The sequence below is a fragment of the Electrophorus electricus genome, chromosome 19 (assembly GCF_041902795.1).
Source record: "Electrophorus electricus isolate QZ-2024a chromosome 19, ASM4190279v1, whole genome shotgun sequence".
Taxonomy (NCBI): Eukaryota; Metazoa; Chordata; class Actinopteri; order Gymnotiformes; family Gymnotidae; genus Electrophorus; species Electrophorus electricus.
Genome location: NC_137515.1, coordinates 14,766,752 through 14,789,458, shown reverse-complemented (window position 1 = coordinate 14,789,458; position 22,707 = coordinate 14,766,752). Strand labels below are relative to the sequence as shown.

Sequence of the window (22,707 nt, the reverse complement as noted above, 5' to 3'; positions counted from 1 at the left end):
TCTGCTGTGTCTTACAAAACGCACAAAAAAAATACATGAATGAACACACTCTCATTGTTCCTGTTGCGCTGCTGACTTTAAACCAACTGCTAAAGAACAATACACCACACAACCTGACTGACACCAATGAAGCCTGGCACTAAACAGACTTATATTTACAAACAACCACTTAAGCCTAATTGATTTCATTTACATTTTTATGAGCTGTTCCATTCCGGCAACAGGCATCTGGGGAGAACAGATGGGATGAGAATTAGAGAGTGAATAGCCACATTATGAGCGTCCAAGGAGACGCTGCCCGGGTTCATTTCTGCCCTGCTCTCATAAGGACACTAGATGTTTCTGATAGTCCCACACTAATGGTTGAATCATATGGACACAGGGAGGGATGGTGCTGGGTCTCACGCCAGTCACCAGCCCGCAGTGGCAGTTAATGCAAAGGACCAGAACTGCAGAACACAAAGGGCGGGAGATGTGGGTGGTGGCTGGGGGGTGTCTGGTTCGGGGCAGAGGTGCATTAGAGGGAGGGTTGCTTTCTGAGAGGGCACTTAACTGGCTAAGAATGCATAGAGGATTGGGGGCGGGGGTTTGTGAGGGAGGGAACAGCTGCAAAGAAAGGTAACAAGTACAAAGACTAGTAATAGGCATGAGTTTTTGCTGTTCCCTACTTTGAAAGCTTTACAGTAGGCCCTGCTTTCTCCAGAGATGGATTGCATTGTATTGAAATAATCCACGGCTCAGGACCCATATGGTTCGGCCATTTAAGCGAGCAGATTGACGCTTTCTGGAGCACAGTCAGAAGGCTAATCCCTGGCTTTCGGAGTCTCACACGGAGTACAGACCCTATTAACGGGAATGTGCCTTGTGGCGGTGGTCTGCAGCTCCTCGGGTCGCTGCAAACGCGGACGTAATGATGGGCAGCTCGGCCGATCCCCACGTGACCACCTCTCTCGTATTGATTCCCTTCCGATGCCTAATTCTATTAATCAGAGCAATTTCCCTGTGGGCAGTGGTTTATTTCACTCATCAAATGCCTGATGAAATCTTTAGACACCGCAAATTAGGGCCAATCACAACAAATAGCTGATAGTGTTAACCAGTCACAAGCTGAGCAGAGGCAGCAGTCCACTCTAATTTGAAAGCTAGTGAGGTGATAATGCGGTGTGTCATCCTTTTGTGGGTGCGCATTAATGCCGCTGCCTGAGATGGCAATTGACGGCAAATCGACTGTTTCCAGAGCCAGAAGAAGAAGATGAAATTGGAGTGATGCTGAAAATAAAGAACATTGACTGGCAAACTGTGGAGCGACTGCAGACTTTAATCCATTATTGTGCCTGGTGGGGAGGGCCTAATGCATCCCCGTCATACCCTGCATTTACATGGAACATTGCTCTGTCCTCTCCTCTCCTGGTCTGTGTGGGGAACTGAAGTCTATGGGAAGTCTACCTAATTGATTTGTGTAAAGGGTCAAAGTTTGCCGTGTGCTGCGGAGCAACTACAGGGCTTTTTTTTTTTTTTCACAGACCATATTTGTCGTGATACAGTACACGCACGCATATGCACATAACCAGGCGCACACCGATGCACCCAGACAGGCGAAAAACAAATATGAAATGCACTCATTTCAAAACAGTCTGGCTTGAGAATTAAATGTCAAAATCCCATTTTTGGACTTAGTATTTCAACCAAACGGGATGCAAAGCAAAAGCTACCTGCAAACACATAGCAAAGAATGCTTTGCTCAAATTTATTGTCATGTTTACATTCGCAGGGGACACCAATTTTGTCTGTTCCATCTTCAAATGCTACTTCAATATTCCATAAATACAGTATGAATATAAAGTATCAATAAGAAGGTGCAGCAGACACTGGTCTCCACAATGCGAAATACAGATATAGAATATCTAGCTTGAGTATTCTGGGTGATGAGCTTCAATCAGGCAAGGAGATGAACTACAGAGATTTCACGAATCTCACAAATGCACTTTCATTACTACATTAAACTATGTGTATCTTATGATTGGTAAGGCTCAGATAGCATATCCTTGTCCTGATGCACCCACAGGTTCCTTATTTGCCTACGAGGACCACCTGTGTAATAGGAAATTGCTTGCAAATCCTAACAAACAAACATCGCAAGGGAAAAGGCTATTTGCTTAGAGCGAGTGTATACTTTATTGTCTTCCTATACTGAGTGTTTCTAAATACATAGCCAGTGATTGAAGCCGGCTTCAGAAATGATTCCATATAGAATGGAAGAGATATTCCAAAGGTTGTGCCCCAATTTGATCATACATACTTTTGCATGGAAGCGGAAGGAACGTGGGAGCTGTGTGCTCTGGCATGCGACGGTCTCTGGTCCACATGCTGTTAGCAGGAAACAGCTGTTCATTTGAAGCTGTCTGCACCTCTCTCTGACCCCAGTTTGGGCTGTGCGGCAGCGGAGCCGGAGCAGGAATTAGCCGTATTACGGCGGCCCAGCGCACGCTGCCTCCGTGTGATTCTGCTCACATTCTCTCCATTACGCGGGCCTCTCTGTCTGATTAAGCATGACATGCTCACTAACATGCCAAATCACTGCCGCGCGCCGTAGCCTGAAGCCTTGGGCTAAACACACACACACACACACACACACACACACACACAAGCACACGCAAACATGTGCACATGTACACGCGTACACAGACTCGTACACTTAGTGTCACACATATACGCACTACCACAAGCCTAAACCAGCGACCTGCATAGAAAACAAGCTATCACTGTCCATTCATTTGGTTTGCTTTGCCTCTGATTTTGCCTTTATGCCTGTCTTAGGATACCAAGAGTTGTAGTGAGGAACTTGAAATTCAGAGCCAGATCATGACTGGTGGAAGACCCATGCATTTGGGGTAAAATATTAAAGGTCTCATTGGTAGGTATTATGTTAAGATTCAGGACAACACCCATTACGTTTTACCTTTAAAATAATCATTACATTTAAAACTGCAAGGGGGAGCTGTGTGCATGTTATACTCATGCAATTTATAGCCAGACCTCTGAATCCAGGAACCAACAGTCAGGAACATCCACAGACAGGTTTACAAGCATGAAATACTTTTGTTACATTTGCAAACAATGGAATCTGGCGTTGTCTTATTTGATGGGGCCTTTAATGGAGCACAGCAATTGTATTCAGTAAATGAAATATTTAATGTTGTAGAGTCGCACGAGTATTCTATAAGCGTGAGCTGAACAAAAACAGCTTTCTGGCTGGGGTTAACAAAATTTAAAAAAAAAGAAAGTGCTCACTCTTCCTCAGCCATTCTGTCTTAATGTGTACATCTGTGTCTCAAAGAATAGCACAGATGCTGCTTGTTAAACCTCGTGTGCAAAGACTCCCTCCCTCCAATACACTGATAAAATATATTTTGAAAAATCCATTCACACACATTTATTGACTTAACTTGTGATTCAAAAGAGAAAAAAAAATCTTACAAAATCACTCGTATTTCCTTTTTCATATTCCCTTAAACAAAGCGCTGACAAAGTCATATTGATTGTGCTGATTTAAAAGTACCTGAAGCAGGGTGTCTTTAATCCAAGGGCTCTTTTAAAAATCACCTGGTCAGACAAATGGGACCTTTTAAAGGAGTATAATGTGTTCTTAAATTATTTTATTGATGGGAAGTGGGATGGGCTCTGCGGGTACCCATACAAACGCTCAGAGCATGCTGTGAAAGGGTCAATTTGTGCTCCATTTTCCATTTCTTCATTATCAGCCTTTAGAGCCATGCTGTGTGGCTCAATAGGGCTGCAAGAAACTTCAACCCTCATGCATTTACTACTGCCGGAAATCACTCAAATGCAGATTATTAAATGTTTTAATTGTTAGATAATAATTTTGCATATATTTAGCATACATGGGTGGGGTGAAAGACTTTCAGTTTGCAGTCTCATGTGAGATTTTCAGAAAGTAACGTATATGCCTGTGAAATGTACATTAGCTTAAGCAATAACAGCAGCTTGCTAATATTTCTCTACATTGTGCCACTGACTGTCTGGCTTAATAAACTGGTAAACTGTATTATCAAGCAATTACTACTACGGATTCTCTCCTTAATTCAGCACTGATATTTAACATCTATGTAGTTCTGGCTTCTTATTACTTCACTAAAACACAATCAAAACACTACACTAAAACTGCATCCTGTAGATATGCAAGTAGAAGCACTTTATCACTTAGTCCTGTTGAATCACTTAAAAATAACTAATCCAAAAGCAAAATCCAATTGTGAAAACAAATGGCATGGTTATTTCTGATACACGTGCAGGAAATTGGGCCTAATCAGGTCATTAGAAAGCCACTAGTCAAATAAATCAATATCTCAGAGCCTCGGTAGACCAAACCTTATTGTACTGACCTTATTACCCAAACAATAGTCTTATGTCCAAGTTATTTCTTTTCCACTTGCTACGGTCACCCTCAGTAAGCTGTCAATGGTGTTTTGATTAAAGCTGCCAAACAGTAGTGAAGAGGTAGCATACAATGCATCAGACACATGTAATAACACATTTCATTAAGGGTTACCATACAGATTAATGCACAGCATGCGTTAAAACATCAGTGTTAAGAGTCAAAGGTTTATTAGTGTTAAAATCGGCATGACCCCTCTGCAAGCAACAAGAATACCAGTCCTAAATGACAGGTTAAAATGCACTTTCACTTACATTTAACCCTGCATGCAGGCACTTCAGTTTAATAATGCGGTCCATGTTTGAAAATGACTGCTCTTTTAGAGTGCATTAAGGAGTCAAGTGCAATGCATTCTCTCTTCTTTTTTTTTTTCCTTCATCGAAGTCAGAATCAATAGGCATGTGATAAGGAAGTGCAGTGTGTGCAGGGAGCAGCAAGGGGGACTAATAGACCCGATTGCTTTACCAACAGGCTAATTAGCCGCCGGCAGCCCTGACTGGCGCTAAAGTGGTGCTTTTGTGCTTGCCAGTCGTAATTTTGCGTCTGACAGAGAAACGAACTGCGGATCAGAGGGGAAATGCACTCTCAAGTAGGTGCTAACTACAGGTAACGTTTACAAATGAGTGACATGTTGGGTGTCAGTTAGCGACAGTTAAACTCTCATTTGTTGCCATGGGAAAAATATATGGCGCTGGCAAGAGATGAAATGTTTTTAGCAAACAAAATTACACCCATTAAAAGGTATTATCAGTCTATGTAATTACATCCTTAACATATGACTTAGAGTTTTATCCTTTTTATATGATATTGGCACATAAAAGTTTCCTAATGTGATATTATGATATTATTATACAACACATAATTGTAACATTATCACATCTTGGTGGTGGCTCAGATTAAGGCTCACATTGAAAACACGGTCATCTTTGTACAAGCTTTGCTGCAGGGTGGAGAGACTGTAGCATAAAGCCATCAACTGTTTCCAGCTCCACACAACATGCCAAAAAGAACCAAATGGATTTACCATGTCTGACAAGTTTAAGCAGCTTTGTGAGAAACTGAATAAACTCAGTGACAAAAGGGTACATGGTGAGCGATTGAGAGAGGGATTTAAGGCACTCTAAAGCGCCGGACAGGAAACAGGAAGGAGCGACCCTGGCTGCTCTGTTCCGACGCTGGCACGGTGGCCTGTGCGTGCATCTCCTGCTGTGTGCCCCAGGAAAGGGCACTTGGACTGGGGTGGGGTGCATGCTGGTAGATGGAGCTTGTTGGGGAGGGGGAGTTGAGCACGAACTGCTGCCTTTCAGACAGATATGCCCAGTGACCCGTGAAGACCTTTCTTTTCTGAGATAAAAGTGGGAGCAGAGGACAAATCAGACCACACCAATCTGAAGGGTGCTCACTTTGGGGAAAGGCTCCTGCAGTACTGAGAATTCCCAACATATGTAATGGAAATAACCCGAGTGTTTGGGACCTCCCGGTGTGAGCGATTTGTAACTTACATCTATCATCTCTGGGCTGGGCTGAAGCTGAGTTTTATATTGAGCTTTAGTTTTTACTTTGCAATCTATGCCATGCAATCCAGAACCATGAAGGTGAGTGTTTCTCATCAAGCACCAATTCATTCAGACAAATAAAAAAAAATCGATGCACTGAATGAAACTATTGACATCTGCCGCGCCATAATTCTCTCCATAAATGTTTGAATGTTTTATTAGCCGCACGCCTGCATGAGAACCTGCGCCGCACGTTTCCCCGATGCTCGGTGCCAGAGTGCTTTTAAAGCACTAACTCGCCGTGGCATGGGGCGTTAGCTGAAAGAAAGGTCACCTGGCCTGGCATGGGGCCTGCTGAAAGCCCACCAGTGCGGCTGTAGGCTCCGTTTCCGCCTGCCTGTCCTCCTGGGTTAGCTGCTTCTCCTGGCCAGGCTGAGAAAGACCTTCATCCTCCCTCTCCTCCTCCTCTTCCTCTGCACGGGCAGATGAGAGCGTGCCCCTTTTCCCCCTCCTGCTCACTTGCAGGGATCACACGACCCCTCGTTGGGGGTCCATGTCGTGCTGCTTGCCCGTCTCTCCACCGCCCTTGTCATGCAAAGCGAGAGCAAAGCCTGAGCTGCATTTGGCCCAGATTTGCTTAATTGCGTTTGATTCTCACTGTTGCCGGGGGGGGGGGTTAAAGTGCTTGGGAGGGTTAAAGTGCTTGCAGGGCTGTAGCCCACCGCCTGTACTCCGAGTCGGACCGCCACAGGCGAACGGACATCGGTGTCTGGTTAAGCAGTGCTTATTGAGCCTCTCGTAGGACCCCATGAGTCCCCAGGACCAACAATGGCAGCATTAATGGGTAAAGCGCAATGAGAATGTCAGCACAGCAGGAGACGAACACTGAACAGAGGCTTTTGCAAGCTGGTTTGTATTTCTCAGTGCTTAGATCAAGGTCTTGCCTGTTGATATGCATGTTTGAGTGTCTGCTTGTTGCCTTGATGGCAGGTTTAAAAATTTTTAATATCTGATTCTTAGCAGTAATATGGGAATACCAAAACAATTTTAAGCTGTAAGTTACCAAGACAGAAAGCAACTTCTACAGTGATTAAAATATTTAACTGATTATAATCATAAACCTGTGACAAAAAAAATAAAAAAAAAATAGCATGAATCAGTTTTATGAAAAGCATAATAATAAGCCAAGACCTACAGATCCACAACTAAAACCACATGAAGTCATCACATGATGCGCATTCCCTGAGTGCCAGCCCCGCTCCTCAAGACAAACGTCTCTGAGGCTGTAGTGGAAAAGTTGTCCTACTGCACAGAACTCTTAAGCACCTGTCCATCAGGCCTAGTTATCTGCTAATGATGTGTCCATTCTGACACTTCAGAATCAGTCACAGAAAATAGGCACAGCGAGAGGCGACACATGGCGAGAGGCAGCTTCCCCCTGATATAATTTGTTGCTGTAAATGACAAAACAGAGGAGGGAATAATACAAGAAGTCAAGTTTGGTGAGAGAGAAAATGGAAAAATTTAGGGCTGTGAGCCACCTTAATGGATATCCTTGCAGCTGGAGGGGAATGGGCTCCAGTAATGCTTCCTTAATGTGCACCAGCCATATTTCTCAGAGTGTATCAGGAGAAATGTGCCCTGTCATTTCAGGCAGCAATCACTTAATGGGCCTGCTAAATCTCAACAAAATGGACATGCACCGCGCAACGTCTGGCTTTGGGAGACAGAGTGAAGCTTTGGCGTGTGTAAGAGCATCAGGAGTGGGGGGAGGGAATCAGAACGAGAGGTAAAAGCAACTAAAAAAAAAATGTAAAAGTGGAGAGAGTAAAAAGCAATTCCTTTCATCTCTGGTGTGTGTAATGTTTGTGTTTTGCTAAAGTGTAGAGACAGTGACAGGAATTTCAATTATCTAATTACGCCGAAATGAAAAGACTTAAGTGTTGTGATTTCTGCAGTCTTTCATAGATCAATCTAATGTGTGCTCACATTGGAAATCAACCAAAATGGAAGAGGCAAAGCGAGGCAGCGCCTCCTCAAATCACGCAATTAAAATGACAAATGAGTTTCTTGATATATTCATCTAAGTGGTTAAGTGGAAGGGTTTTATTCCACATCCACATCGCTGTCTGGAAGCGGCGAGACGGTGAATCGGCCGCATGCTCTTTTGATTAAGGCCGCCGCTTAAATGCTGGGGAAAATGCTGAAAGCACTTGCTGTACAAATTAGCCTACCGAAGGCAGCGGAATGAAATTCTAAAGAGTTGATTTAAGCATTGGGGGGGGGGGGGGATGAGGCTGGCAACTTAAAGGACTCAGAGACGTTTCTCAAGCTGCATGCATTACGTTTTAGAGGTCAGGGCCTGGAAGCTGATTTGTATTGTGCTCTATAATGAGAGAGGTAGTGAAAGGGGCACACAGCATAGAAAGGAACAATCAGTCCGATATCCATACTGACCTTTCAGCAAGCCAGTGGACATGTTACCTAAGGATAGCAAAGAACACTTGCAAAGGATGAGTTGCCGAGATGTCACTGAACAATAATTTGTCTTTAAAAAAAAAAAAAAACAGTAACGGGGATAGCTGCACGTGTTGTTGAATTGTACGATGCCAGGAAGTGCTGGTTGGCATTTTGATGTATTTAGACCACTGATCTATAACCATTTTTTCCTCTTTTTTTGTTATTCTTTACTATTTATTAATGCTTTGGTTCTTTATCAGTGCTTCAGACATGGCAGCAAGATAACCACAAAAAAACATAACATTTATCCACATGGACTATCGCCAAATTGTCATGAACACATAGAGACCAGTGGAGCCACATCGATAACAAAGTTGCAATATATTGGTCCTAGTATGGCTTTTACATATACAATAAGCCAAACAGAGTGAATTGCAGATTTAAAAACATTTATGGATTTTTCAAAAAATATCCTTAGTGACATTATTAGCACCCAAATAATAATAAAAAAACCTCATTGCTTTTGATTGTGCCATTAAATTGTAATAGATAGCTCTAAAATGAATAAACTGAATGAATGAATAAAATTTTTCTCTAAACCCACTGGATGTGATCTTATAGCCATGTGTATCCAGATCTTTTTTTTTCCATTAACGTGCTTTAATACACATGCACCATAACAAATTCATCTTTGAAAAGCCAGCTGTATTGGGGGAAGAATTGTTCCTCTCTCTAGCCGAGACATATTGCCCACTTTGATAGTTCGGGATGATATCAAATGCTCCTCTTCCAGCTCCGTTGAAATGGAACAAAATAGGCGGTGGTCTATAAAAATGAAGTTAGACGCAAGTACGCCACTCACATCCCTGGAGGAAAAAAAGGCTCTCCTGTTGCATTTTGTAGTCGTCAATTGGTCTGAGCAACTTGCTCTAATGCAGGTAATGGAGCCACTGAGGTGCTTTCATCTTCGGGCCCTGTGAGCAGAAGAGAGGACAGACCCCCTCCTGCAGGGGAAAAAAGCCCCTAACGCACATAAGAGCCCAGGAAAGCAAACCTGGGCTCGCTTGAAGAGGCTCATCGTAGCACAGGCTGAATTAGTATCCAATGTGTAATATCAGGCATTTTAGAGTATTGCACATTAGCTACTACAGTGTTTGTTAAGCAGTGGTATGTGTTGAGTTACTTTTTGTTGAGTTATGGGGTTGTGTGCTTTTATGCAAAAAAGCAAGGTAAATCCTGATGTGTTTAATATATAGACTTTATGAGCTGTGTATGTGTATATATATATATATATATATATATATATAATTCATCAGTTTTTAGTTGGAGTATATTGATTTATTATATTGATTTATTCTACACATTTTATGCAATTTAATATGACATATATGTCAGATACTTTGTCTGTGGTAAAGTAGTAATGTTTGCATCACCCTCTGTGCTCATTGAACATCCCCTATGCTAACATCACACTGCTAACTGAAACACCATGCATTTTTTGAAGATAAGTGCAGGTGGCAGTGCCCAGCAACAGCACTGGGTTTCTGTCTGGCCTTGTCTCGACTACAGCGAGATTAGCAGCAGCTGCCCAACGAAAATGCGTACTCACCAGAATCAGTTTAGCCTGCGCTCCGGCCTCATTTCTGCTTTCTTTTTTTTTCAGCAGATTCCCAGCTCACAAAACTACCCCAAGCTGATCGGCTATGTCTCTGGCTAAGCCTTTGTCTTCATGTTCTGTTTGTTCTTTCTCCTGTTCTCTTTCAGACACTAAACGCCGAGGCTAAGAGATTGCTGCTGGTGCTGACATGACAGGGCCTTGGTGTCCTGTACCAAACAAGCCCCACAGTGTTTCCATCACAGTGTTACACTGCCCCAAATATTAAGGTGAGTGTGAGCACACTTTTATAATATTGCATATTCTCAATTAATGTATTTTGCACTGTAGAGTGAATTTTAGGTATTGCAGAGTTAGTTGCAAGGTAGAGTGTAGATAAAAGCAGTGTTCTCTTGGTGTAACCACAGACCCTTGCATATGTATTCAAAATTAGGAAATGTGAGTAGGTAGACTATCACCTTTTGAAAATATCTTCTTGCTGAAACGGAATTTTGATGTAGTTAAAGGGAAAATTAAATTAACTCTTGTCACTGGTCTATCCATATCTGATTGAGTTTTATAGAGGAAAAGGCATTAATATAGAGGTATGCAGGGCTGCTGTATAAAATCTTAGTAGTCTTTTTGTAATACAATACCTGCCAATAGATCAGACATGCCCATTCTTAATTTATGTTTATGATTTTCCACATTGTAGAATAATAGCAAAGACACAAAATATTAAACAATGCAGTAACAAAATAAAAGTATTATATAAATCAAAGCTATCTTATATTTGACATTCTTCCAAGTAGCCACCATTTGCTTTGATGACAACATAGCACACTTGTGACATTCTCTCAACCACCTTTATGAAGCAGGCACCTGCAGTGTGTCTCCAACTGTCTTAAGAATTTCCAACACTGAGCAGTTGGTGGCTGGGTTTAAAGTCTAATGACAACCACTTGTTCATTTACAAAAATAATTTTTAGATTTACATTTTTTGTTTATAGACATACATGTGCATCAACCTTCACTTTTTAGATCAAAATGTCTTTAACGTTTTGTCTTTAATCTATATTCAGTCGGGTGTACCCTGACTGGTACTGAGTTTGTTTAACTGGTACCGTTTGTTCGTTCCTACCTTCCAGACAACATAATTCATAGTTAAGCCAATATAAAAATTAAATAGAGTGAGACAAAAGATGTGTATACATTAATAATTGGGTTCTTAATTAACACTTTCTGTCAGTTTTTATGTGAGTCAGATTGATTTGACAAATCATATGTACTGTAATACATGTTTGGTAAAAAGGTAGTTCTTTTAAATCTATTTAAATATGGGCACTGGTTTCATTTTTAATGTGATAACTCAAAACCATTTTTCTATAAAGGGGGTATATTAATAACCCAGCTTGCATTTTAACAACGCAACACAGACATAATACAAACACAATCTAACTCAAACATTTGAATGAGTAACATAAATGAGCAGTACCTCAGCAATTCACTTTTTAGTGTGTCAGGTCAAAGCTGTGATGCCCTCTACTGGTAATTAGGCACAAGCTTTTGATATTTTACCATATCTTTCTCTTTTTTGTGACATAAGTCAGGACAGATGGGTATTAATACCATCATTATTTCATTTTTGCAGTAAAGCTCTGCATGTTTATCAAATGTGTTTTGACTTATTTTCTACAATAGTGAGAGAGAGAGAGAGAGAGAGAGGGAGAGAGAGAGAGAGAGAAACAAGCAAAGGGGGAAAGAGAGAAAACAGGCAAAGGGAGAGAGAGACAGAGAGAGTCAGAGGCAAAGGGAGAGAGGCAGACAGAGAGAGAGAGAGAGAGAGAGAGAGAGAGAGAGAGAGAGAGAGAGAGATAGAGTCAGAGGCAAAGGGAGAAAGGGTGGCAGTGTAGTAGCTTCATGATTGTGACCTCTCGGTTCACTCAGTGGAAATAATGTGTTCATTACAATGCAATTACAGGCACTTAGGCCCCTCAGAGTGAAGAGCTGGGCTGCTGAGAGGAGCCAACGAAGGCTCTTGATACTAACACAACTCTGGTGTGTGTGGGTCTTTGCGTGTGTATGGGTGTGTGTGTGTGCGTGTGCGTGTGCGTGTGCGTGAGTGTGTGTGCGTGTGCGTGTGCGTGTGCGTGTGTAGTCTGTTGCAGGCGCAGGATGTACAGTTTTATGGGAGGAGGGCTATTTTGTGCGGGAGTGGGGAATATACTCCTGATTGTTTCCACAGCAACAGATTATTGGATGCAGTATTGTCACTCAAACAACTACATGCACCAGGGCCTGTGGCGATACTGCACACCTGGGAAATGCTTCCCACACACGGACAGCATCGGTGAGGTCAACAGCCTGCTGACCGGGCATCCTTTCACAAGTCTGTTCAACACTCACCATTTTAGAGCATGTGCTATACAAACTGTATATCAGACTTTACATTAATTACTTTACATAGTACATTTAAAGGCAGAATTATTATGACACAATGATCAGAGCCCTGTTTCCCAAAACCAAGGCAGTGTTAAGATCTTACATCAGTGTGTTCATGTAATACTTGCTCTACCACTTATCGATGGGCTTCGTTGTACAATGTGTATGGGAAACCCAGCCCTGTTAGGTTAGCCACAAATCTTTTTTTTTTTAAGTTTTCTTTGGAGAATGTTGCTTACTAAAGTAGTCATATATTTATGAATGATGACCAAGTAACTGTTTCAATAAAGGATTTCACATACAGTAGCCAGTGTAATAGGATACGCCCCCTGAGAACAGAATGCGTTTGAATTTTTCTTAATTGACTCATTACAGACCTATTTACTGAAATGGGTCTAATTCATTCAGCCACTTCTCCCAAACATTTTTTCCTACAACATCTGTTGCCACAGCCTATGTGAAAATGGTAAATTTGCCTGAATACCATACCATACCATAAATATTTGTATATTCAGTAACAATTTCTGCATGACCTGTTGGTGGAAAACAAAATATGTCATAATATGCATCACAGCTTAATCATGCTACCTACATTGTAGACTAGCTGCTATTTTGGGTGTTGACCTTTGTTGACCTCTCTGTGCCCTCAGCCTATTGGGACACCACACGGGCATTTATGATCTTATCTCTACTGGCATGTTTCATTGGCGTCATCGTCGGGATCATGGCCTTTATCCGTCATTCAACGTCCTTCGACTGGTTTGATAAAACGTTTGCTGCAGGCACAGTGTTTTTCATCTCATGTTAGTAGTATTCATCCGTTCTCCCTTTTGGCTTTGATTTGGATATCTTTCTGTAGCAAATGCACTTGCTCTGGTAATGACTGCTATATAAATTCAGCGCATTCTTTTTAAATTCGTCGACGAATATTTAGCGGAAGATTTAAAGTACAGCTAGAGTACAGTATAAAGTGTTAAGAGTTTATTATTAGTTCATTCTATCACCATGACTCACGTTGAAATGAAAATATCTTCTGATGAGAAATAACCTATATGAATAATAATAATGAACAATAATGACAATAATTAATAATTTTAAGCAGCCTACATTAATGAATAGCTTCACATTCAGTGTAGGACCTTTTTTAATGTATGTGACAAAATAAATAAGTGAAATCTAATGCAACAGAAATACTACTTGGATTTGCTGTTTTTATTACCAGGTTTATTTGTGTTCCTGGCGATGACAGTGTACACAGGGGTAACAGTACATTACCCTGTACCCAGCTATGGCAGCTGGCGTTTCTCCTGGTGCTACATCATTGGCTGGATGGCAGTTGTACTCACTTTCTTTTCAGGTAAATAACAGTGTGTAGTCTATTCAGAACTCTAACGCATTTAACATCTCGATTGTCGATTGTTTTTTTTCTATGTGAAATTTGTTATGCATTGTGATATATATATATATATATATATATATATATATATATATATATATATGTATATATGTATGTGTGTGTGTGTGTGTGTGTGTGTGTGTGTGTGTGTGTGTGTGTGTGTGTGTGTGTGTGTGTGTGTCTTTTTAAAGGTGTTTTCTATATGTGTTCCTATCGGATGGATGTAAGCCCTAGAAGCCCGGCTACCCACTAGGAGATGAAATGATGAAATGATGAACGATAATACCGGTGTGGTTCCGAGTTCCATTAGCGATTCTCCCTTCCTCCACATCCACATCCAGCGCGAATTCCTGCATGGATTTTGGAAAATGAAAACTGAAACTAAAATAAAGAATCCTAAACTCTATTGCCACTCGTGTTTACTTGTGAGCCAGTGTACGTATACCAACGTCTCGTATGCATCTAGAGTTAACCAGAAAGTTAAGCACAGGTTATGTAGGCAATATATGATTCAAGGTCCTGACCATCAGCAGGTGACGGAATGTTCACAACCTTTCCCCGACAAAAATAAAGATAATAATCACAAATGCTGAGATCAGCAGTGTAACAGCGACGGTAATCCACAAAAAGCTTTTGAATGTCTTCCGAGGCATATATCTTAACTGTAGGAGGTGTATTTCATCAGATTGCAAGTTATTTCAGAAATCTGATATCAGAATGGTAGCGCGTTGAGATGTTTGCTGTATTAATGCATGTCGCAGAGAACAATGACCAGGGACTTTTCTCACAGGACTTACCGATAAAAACGAAATAGCTATATTGGTCTTCTAAGCATAAGATGTACAGGCTAGTAGGCTAATACTGCAATCCTCTTACCGAAACGCACCACTTAGGTCTGACGCGGTGGCGCACAAGCTCCGAATTTCACTTGATTAAATGGCTGTTAAAAGCCGCTTAACCTCCCCTACGCGAGGATTCTATCGACTATCCTAGTAAAGACGATTTCATCACCATTAATTCATTTACTTTCTCATTTTGCCGTAAAAGCAACTAGTTACCAAGATTCGCAAATAAGCAGGCTTGAGCGCAGTTGTTAGAGTCAATAAGAAGTTTTCATTACGATGACAGATCCAAATCAAAAGATCATTAACTAATATGGTTCAGTTACACACAGTGATCCGCGGTCTCAGGAATTTGTTACCAGGTATGAAATTAATTGTGCCTAAATTTATATGTAGGCCTATGTTTTTTTTGGAGTTAGTTCCATACATTTTAATAGTTTCATTTAAAATAATGAACATTCTGGTGGTTCACTAGTTGTCCGTAACATGTTTTTGAAGTTATAGGGTTTTTTTTTTTTTACCTTTCTGCCATATTAGCCGTTAATAAGGAATTTTGCCGTGGCATCTTGTTTTTTCAACTATATTCAAGTGAGAGAATAAAACACAGTAATATTACCTTGTCCAGTTTAACTGCTTATTAAAACAGAGCTACATTAGTTATTAGAATGGTCGTGTCAATTTGTTTCTGACACATAACCTACTCACACTGAGACCATCGTTCAGTGTTGAAACAGCAGCACATTTGATGACTAATAGAATGCCGTAATTAATTTTTCTACCCACCTGATCAGATGAAAATCCTTTGCCGCGCTTGAAGATTACAACTTCCGCTCTAACATCCTCCCTAATTACCTAATAGCATTGCTGCAAGACTTCTGCCAATAATGAAACACTTTTAACATTAACCGCCATGATTGGAGATGTGATGACAACACGATATCAACAAATTACGCCCCCTCAGTTGAGACAGAACTGAAGCACACTTGTATCCACGAGGATTTCAATACTACAATTAAATACAATCTCAGAGTGACAAATCACGGAATATCTGGTACCGAGTGATTCGAAGATCGGTTAGAGGAAAACAGTAATTGGCTACGGCTTTTCTCAAAGGGGAAACACTACAAAATTAGACACGGTCCAATACAAAACCAATAGCCTACACTGTCATAATAGTCCCACAAGAATACGTGCATCTTTCTTTAATAGACATGCTGTTTTAACAGTACTTCGAAACCAAACCAGATGCGTTTATCATAAAATAGGAGCTGTTTACGAACAGCAACTTTAACTGGCCAGGACCCGTGCTGAATAAAATGGTTTGCGGCCCACATTTTGTTTTACCACTTTTGCTGAATACATTAGGGATTTAGTTGTTTGTTTTGGTTTTTTTTTTTTTTAAACAGACTTCTGCAGTCACTCAAGTCAACATAAATGACAGAACCAGCATGCTGGAATGGCCACGGTATAAGGCGCAAAAGCTGCAGGAACCGAGCTTTCGTGAAGGACCTTTTCCAGCACGGCGGGGAGCGATCCTCCCTCCACACTGCTGCCCGTATAATTAATCCATAAAGAACTAATTCAATTCTCCGCCCCGCCGTCGCGCTATTGGCTGAGTACAAATCTAGACCACAATTTGCAGCTGTCAGTCTCCCTCAATAAATAGTAATGTACCTGGCAGCGCTCACCGGTTACAAAGAGATTACGTTTCAGCTTTTTAAAGCTCCGGAGACGGAGGTAAACTGCCTTGTTTTGAGGTACAAATAGCGCCAGGAACTTTCTAACGGACTGAATCTGTGCGTTACGGCAGAGGTCTGAGATGAATCTAAACTACACGTCTCCTGCCGCACAGATGCCTGCCCAGAGGTCAACATCGTTCTTCATTGAAGATATTTTGCTACACAAACCCAAGCCTTTGCGAGAAGTATTTCCTTCACCTTTTTCCAACTCTCTCGCGTCCCGGATGCCTCTTCTAGAATATGGATATCCCCTCATGCCAACTCCAATCCTGGCTCCTCATCCGCATCACCCGTTACACAAACCCGAACATCATCCCTATTTCTTCACCTCCGGTAAGAACTTTCTGTTTCTGTATATAGGCCTAGATGTGTTGATGTAAAAAGTAACTAATCTTTTTTTTTTTTTTTTCTTGTGGCTCTTGTGGTTGTTTTAATGGAACGAAGCTGAATTAATAATTTGGGTACGACGGGGATTCAAGTCCATTCAATAGAGAATGTCTCACCTTTCTCAGCAATTAAAAAAAAGCCTATTTTATATAACTGAGAAAACTGATTATTTAATCATGTGGTAGTGTAAATAGGCCTGGAACCTTGTTCATATGAGACAACTTGCTTGAATCGTTAATAACATAACTAACTAGTCGCCTAGAATTACAAAAAAAAAATTGTATCTATAAAAAAGAACCAGAAATTTATTTTTAAATAAGTTATTGTACTGTCTAAACAATTTACATCAATCACCATGCTACGGAAATATAGAATGTTCTACATCAATTTATCTAATATTTGCAAGAGTAATTTTATTTTTAAATCCTAAAGGAATGCAGATGCCCACGTTATTTCAGCACCACCCGGAGCTGCCAGGTAAACACTGCAGACGCAGAAAAGCCCGCACGGTCTTTTCGGATTCTCAGTTATCCGGGCTTGAGAAGAGATTCGAAATCCAGCGATACCTTTCAACACCGGAGCGTGTGGAGCTGGCGACGGCGCTCAGTTTGTCGGAAACACAGGTAAGACTGCAACCGAGTACATTGTAAAATGTAGCAAAATTCAGTTCTAAAAATGGTGTGCGCTATACGCAACACATTCAGACCAATAGGTAAGACTATAAACATTTATTCCCATTATTTGCGCAGGTAAAGACTTGGTTTCAAAACCGGAGGATGAAGCATAAAAAACAGTTACGGAAAACCCAAGACGAGCAAAAAACACCTAATGACTTGGACAGATCTCTAGAGAACTCCAGTGTGAGTGAAATGCACGAGAAAAGTACAGAAGATGGAAAACATGGGATGAGCCCCGACAGATACACTCTCGATGAAAACGAAGATGATGTCGATATTGAGGATGACATCTGCTCTCCTGAACATTTACTATAGGCCCAATAACATTAACACTGTAAATGTATATATTGATTACTGTAATTTTAGACAGGAAATTCTATTTAGTTTTTTCTTTTTTTTAATTTATAAAATAACAGCCATCTAAAGTTATACTATTCAAGCGCTTATAATATGCATAATCAGCTGACTGACTTATGATTCCAGTTGGTGGATTTCTAACTAAATCTTAACTTAAAATAATGCATGTTTATTATTAGTATTATTATTATTATTATTGCCCTTAACCACTCGTTTTTACTAGTTTAATAAATTTCGAGTTTTAATGTAAATATTATATTGACAATCTGTAAATAGAACAATAATATTTAGCTATTGTTCAGTTAAGACATAAGAACTGAACAAGAAAATGACGTTTTTAGTATGTTGTTGACGCACTGTTCATCAGTTTTAAAACTGTGACTTGTCTTTTGTTAACTCAGAAATGTTAAAAATAATGTACAGTGAATGAATTATCAAACAAATCATGATTTGATCAAAACATAAACTACGTCTTTTTCTTTCCAAACTATTTTAGCATGCTTCATATTACACATTTGACAATAACTCCCCAAATAGTTTAAAATATTTATTTTAGAATATCTTTATTTTAGATGTAATTTACTGAATTAAAAATATACTATTATACTACTACTACTATACTACTAGGCTACTACTACTACTACTACTATTATTATTATTATTATTATTATTATTATTATTATTATAGGCATTGGTGTAACATTTCAGTAATTACAATATATGAACAATGAAAGCAATTTATGCACGTGTGTTAACAGTGCATTGCGCTAGCCTACTGCCCTTCATTAATGGCAGTTGGCCAAATCGTCCAAAATTGTTATTTTTACAATGGCTTATCTATAATTTAGATTCTTATTAGAGTTTAAATTTTGGTTTACTTCAATGGTATTTTGACATTTTCAAAACACCAATAGTGTGTCCAGAAAATGCTTTTCACTCACCCTAAAAACAAGGAACAAAAATACAAACTAAAATTGTTTTGAGGATTTTTAATTATTTAAGAACCACTAAGCTTTCTGTTTCTACGGCCTTCTCAAGCTAGACTATCGCTGACAAGAGGAAGCAAAATGTAAATGTGAATGAGGTGAGGTGTGCCTTCTTTTACCTTTTACATTAGTGATACTTTAAATATTGGCGTAGTCTTTGCTGTACCAATTCCTGTACCCATAAGTGAAAAGTTTCAGTCAGAACTTTAGCCCGTAATTCACACCCACCTATATGAGTCTGTGTATCTGCATACTTGCCGGTCTGTAAATGAATTACTGCAGTGGAGAGGAAAATGCAGTGGACGGAAAAGTGGGTTGTGAATTTAAACGGAATGTTACATGGCCTCAGTAAAATGTATTACTTAGTCTTTGTAAAAAATAGTCTATTGCAGCTCTTTCTCACCGAATAGGCCTACATTACAAAGCAAGTCGTTCACAATGCCCTATGTCCCGCTACATGTATTGCCCAATTTATCATCATCATAATACATAATAGTCATATAAAATGAATAATTTAACCTGGATCTCGAATTCGGCATCCCGAATCATCCAGGTTCGAAAATGTGAGATTTACGTAGACGTATACAACTATTGTTACTTGTATTGATCTTGATAACGAAACCATTCTTAATGATATTTTGCGATTATTGAACTGTTCGTAAAACAATTTAAAAATAATTTCATATCTAAAGACGGATATTTACATAGGCCCATTATAGGCGTGAGCCTCCTGCATTGTGTTCAAAACGTAAAATTTAAATGCACAATAAAAAGTAATTTTTCAGTCACACATAAATACCAGTCGTTAAGGGCCTTAAGTTATTAACATGTACAGCCGGGGAAGCTCGCATTCATTTGAAGTGTTTAGGCTAATGGGGATGTTTTTTTCCCCCTCCCTAACAGGATATGTGGCACTCTTCCACTCTTTGAAAAGCGATTCATGTCGTTTTCAAAACGTGATTCTGATTTACGGGGAAAATAGAAAAACGTGCAGAGAATAGGCCGTACGGAAGGTGATCAATTAAAAGATTAAGCGTTTTGCAACACATGGACGCATATGCATTTCACTCTAATAGCGGTCCCATCAGCTCATTTTCAGGGGCCTGCCGCCTCCTTCAACAGTGTCCACAGATCAAAGCCTGAACGTCTGCCCGGGCCTCCCAATCGGTAAAAAGGGATGCTAATTCAACCTCCTTCATGCGCGGCTGAGAGAGACTCCTTCAATTAACTGATTTCTATGGCGGGAAAGGGGAAAATAAAAAGATGCAAAGAGAGTCGGTCTGGAAAGGCAGTATTTCTCATTAATTCAAAAGGTCCAGCATTTATTAGCCTCGCTTCTGAGGCTTAGCGCTGAAAACACAGAGCATCAAAGCAGACATGATGGGTTAAATAGAGGCTATAATCTAATTAAAATATTACATATGAGTAAATAGCTCTTTGATAACGATCTAAAGCTTCCATTAAAAAAATAGGTGCTTGAGATTATTTTATGGGGAAAATTATCACTTTAAAAATATAGAAAACAAGTTTGTATGCTCTAATCAGGATGGCTTCAAAGTGTCATCCTTATTTGACCCGTTTTTTCCCTCCCAGTTAAAGAAAAGGCAAGGGAAAATTGGAAATAATCAGAGTAATGGCCAGGAACTGACTGGAAAAGAGCAGAGTGGTCCACATTATCATGTGTGTTTATGAGACTGCTGCTCAGATTAAAAGATGCATTGAAAAAAGAAACATAGCAGCATGATACTGTGCCCAGCAAAAACAGACCTGCCTTGGTAATTCTTTAAGAAACATCCAGTTATATGTATTTATTATTTTTAAAAAGGACACATTACACTTTGAAATAAATATTCTCCTGATTCCTAATGGATGATCTTTTACAACCACACCAGGAGCATATTTTTGTCACTTACACCATTCCACATTCCACACAATGCTGTCAAATTATTTGACAGTCCAAAAAAAAACGTAATTGGAAAAAAAAAAATTTTTGACAGTATATTCAAGTCTAACAAAATTAAAATCCTAGTTAAAAATCCAACCTACAATCTGCTTATGTGAAGCAATCTGCTATTTTTAAGGGAAAAAAGGCCACATGATGCATTCAGTGTAACAGACAAGACCACTTTACATCCAGGTATACTTAACTAACCAAACTTATGATATCCACCGCGTTGTGTTAGGTGTTCAGTGGGTGTTTACAGTGTATTATGGTAGGCTACCTGTTCAGTAGGTGTTAACAGTGTATTGTGGTAGGCTACTTGTTCAGTAGGTGTTAACAGTGTATTGTGGTAGGCTACTTGTTCAGTAGGTGTTAACAGTGTATTGTAGTAGGTTACCTGTCCAGTAGGTGTTAACAGTGTATTGTGGTAGGCTACTTGTTCAGTAAGTGTTAACAGTGTATTGTGGTAGGCTACTTGTCCAGTAGGTGTTAACAGTGTATTGTGGTAGGCTACCTGTCCAGTAGGTGTTAACAGTGTATTGTGGTAGGCTACTTGTTCAGTGGGTGTTAACAGTGTATTGTGGTAGGCTACCTGTTCAGTAGGTGTTAACAGTGTATTGTGGTAGGCTACTTGTTCAGTGGGTGTTAACAGTGTATTGTGGTAGGCTACTTGTTCAGTGGGTGTTAACAGTGTATTGTGGTAGGCTACTTGTTCAGTAGGTGTTAACAGTGTATTGTGGTAGGCTACTTGTTCAGTGGGTGTTAACAGTGTATTGTGGTAGGCTACTTGTTCAGTGGGTGTTAACAGTGTATTGTGGTAGGCTACCTGTTCAGTAGGTGTTAACAGTGTATTGTGGTAGGCTACCTGTTCAGTAGGTGTTAACAGTGTATTGTGGTAGGCTACCTGTCCAGTAGGTGTTAACAGTGTATTGTGGTAGGCTACCTGTTCAGTAGGTGTTAACAGTGTATTGTGGTAGGCTACTTGTTCAGTGGGTGTTAACAGTGTATTGTGGTAGGCTACCTGTTCAGTAGGTGTTAACAGTGTATTGTGGTAGGCTACTTGTTCAGTGGGTGTTAACAGTGTATTGTGGTAGGCTACTTGTTCAGTAGGTGTTAACAGTGTATTGTGGTAGGCTACTTGTTCAGTAAGTGTTAACAGTGTATTGTGGTAGGCTACTTGTTCAGTGGGTGTTAACAGTGTATTGTGGTAGGCTACTTGTTCAGTGGGTGTTAACAGTGTATTGTGGTAGGCTACTTGTTCAGTGGGTGTTAACAGTGTATTGTGGTAGGCTACCTGTTCAGTAGGTGTTAACAGTGTATTGTGGTAGGCTACCTGTTCAGTAGGTGTTAACAGTGTATTGTGGTAGGCTACCTGTTCAGTAGGTGTTAACAGTGTATTGTGGTAGGCTACTTGTTCAGTAGGTGTTAACAGTGTATTGTGGTAGGCTACTTGTTCAGTGGGTGTTAACAGTGTATTGTGGTAGGCTACTTGTTCAGTAGGTGTTAACAGTGTATTGTGGTAGGCTACCTGTCCAGTAGGTGTTAACAGTGTATTGTGGTAGGCTACCTGTTCAGTAGGTGTTAACAGTGTATTGTGGTAGGCTACCTGTTCAGTAGGTGTTAACAGTGTATTGTGGTAGGCTACTTGTTCAGTGGGTGTTAACAGTGTATTGTGGTAGGCTACTTGTTCAGTAGGTGTTAACAGTGTATTGTGGTAGGCTACTTGTTCAGTAGGTGTTAACAGTGTATTGTGGTAGGCTACCTGTTCAGTAGGTGTTAACAGTGTATTGTGGTAGGCTACCTGTTCAGTAGGTGTTAACAGTGTATTGTGGTAGGCTACCTGTTCAGTAGGTGTTAACAGTGTATTGTGGTAGGCTACCTGTTCAGTAGGTGTTAACAGTGTATTGTGGTAGGCTACCTGTTCAGTAGGTGT

At 40.2% G+C, this 22,707-nt stretch overlaps 2 protein-coding genes across 2 annotated transcripts; both read left to right on the top strand.

Annotated features, from left to right (window-relative positions):
- The first annotated feature begins 10,096 nt into the window (after nt 1-10,096).
- lim2.1 (lens intrinsic membrane protein 2.1) lies at nt 10,097-14,191 on the top strand. Its single transcript, XM_035535772.2, has 5 exons — nt 10,097-10,296; nt 12,165-12,356; nt 13,099-13,251; nt 13,671-13,805; nt 14,036-14,191. The coding sequence occupies exons 2-5, from the start codon at nt 12,182-12,184 to the stop codon at nt 14,095-14,097; spliced, it is 525 nt and encodes a 174-aa protein (XP_035391665.1). The 5' UTR covers nt 10,097-10,296; nt 12,165-12,181; the 3' UTR covers nt 14,098-14,191.
- A 2,278-nt stretch (nt 14,192-16,469) lies between these two features.
- bsx (brain-specific homeobox) lies at nt 16,470-17,897 on the top strand. The gene is made up of 3 exons (XM_027012713.2): nt 16,470-16,758; nt 17,245-17,435; nt 17,562-17,897. The coding sequence occupies exons 1-3, from the start codon at nt 16,506-16,508 to the stop codon at nt 17,802-17,804; spliced, it is 687 nt and encodes a 228-aa protein (XP_026868514.1). The 5' UTR covers nt 16,470-16,505; the 3' UTR covers nt 17,805-17,897.
- Nucleotides 17,898-22,707: the final 4,810 nt, after the last annotated feature.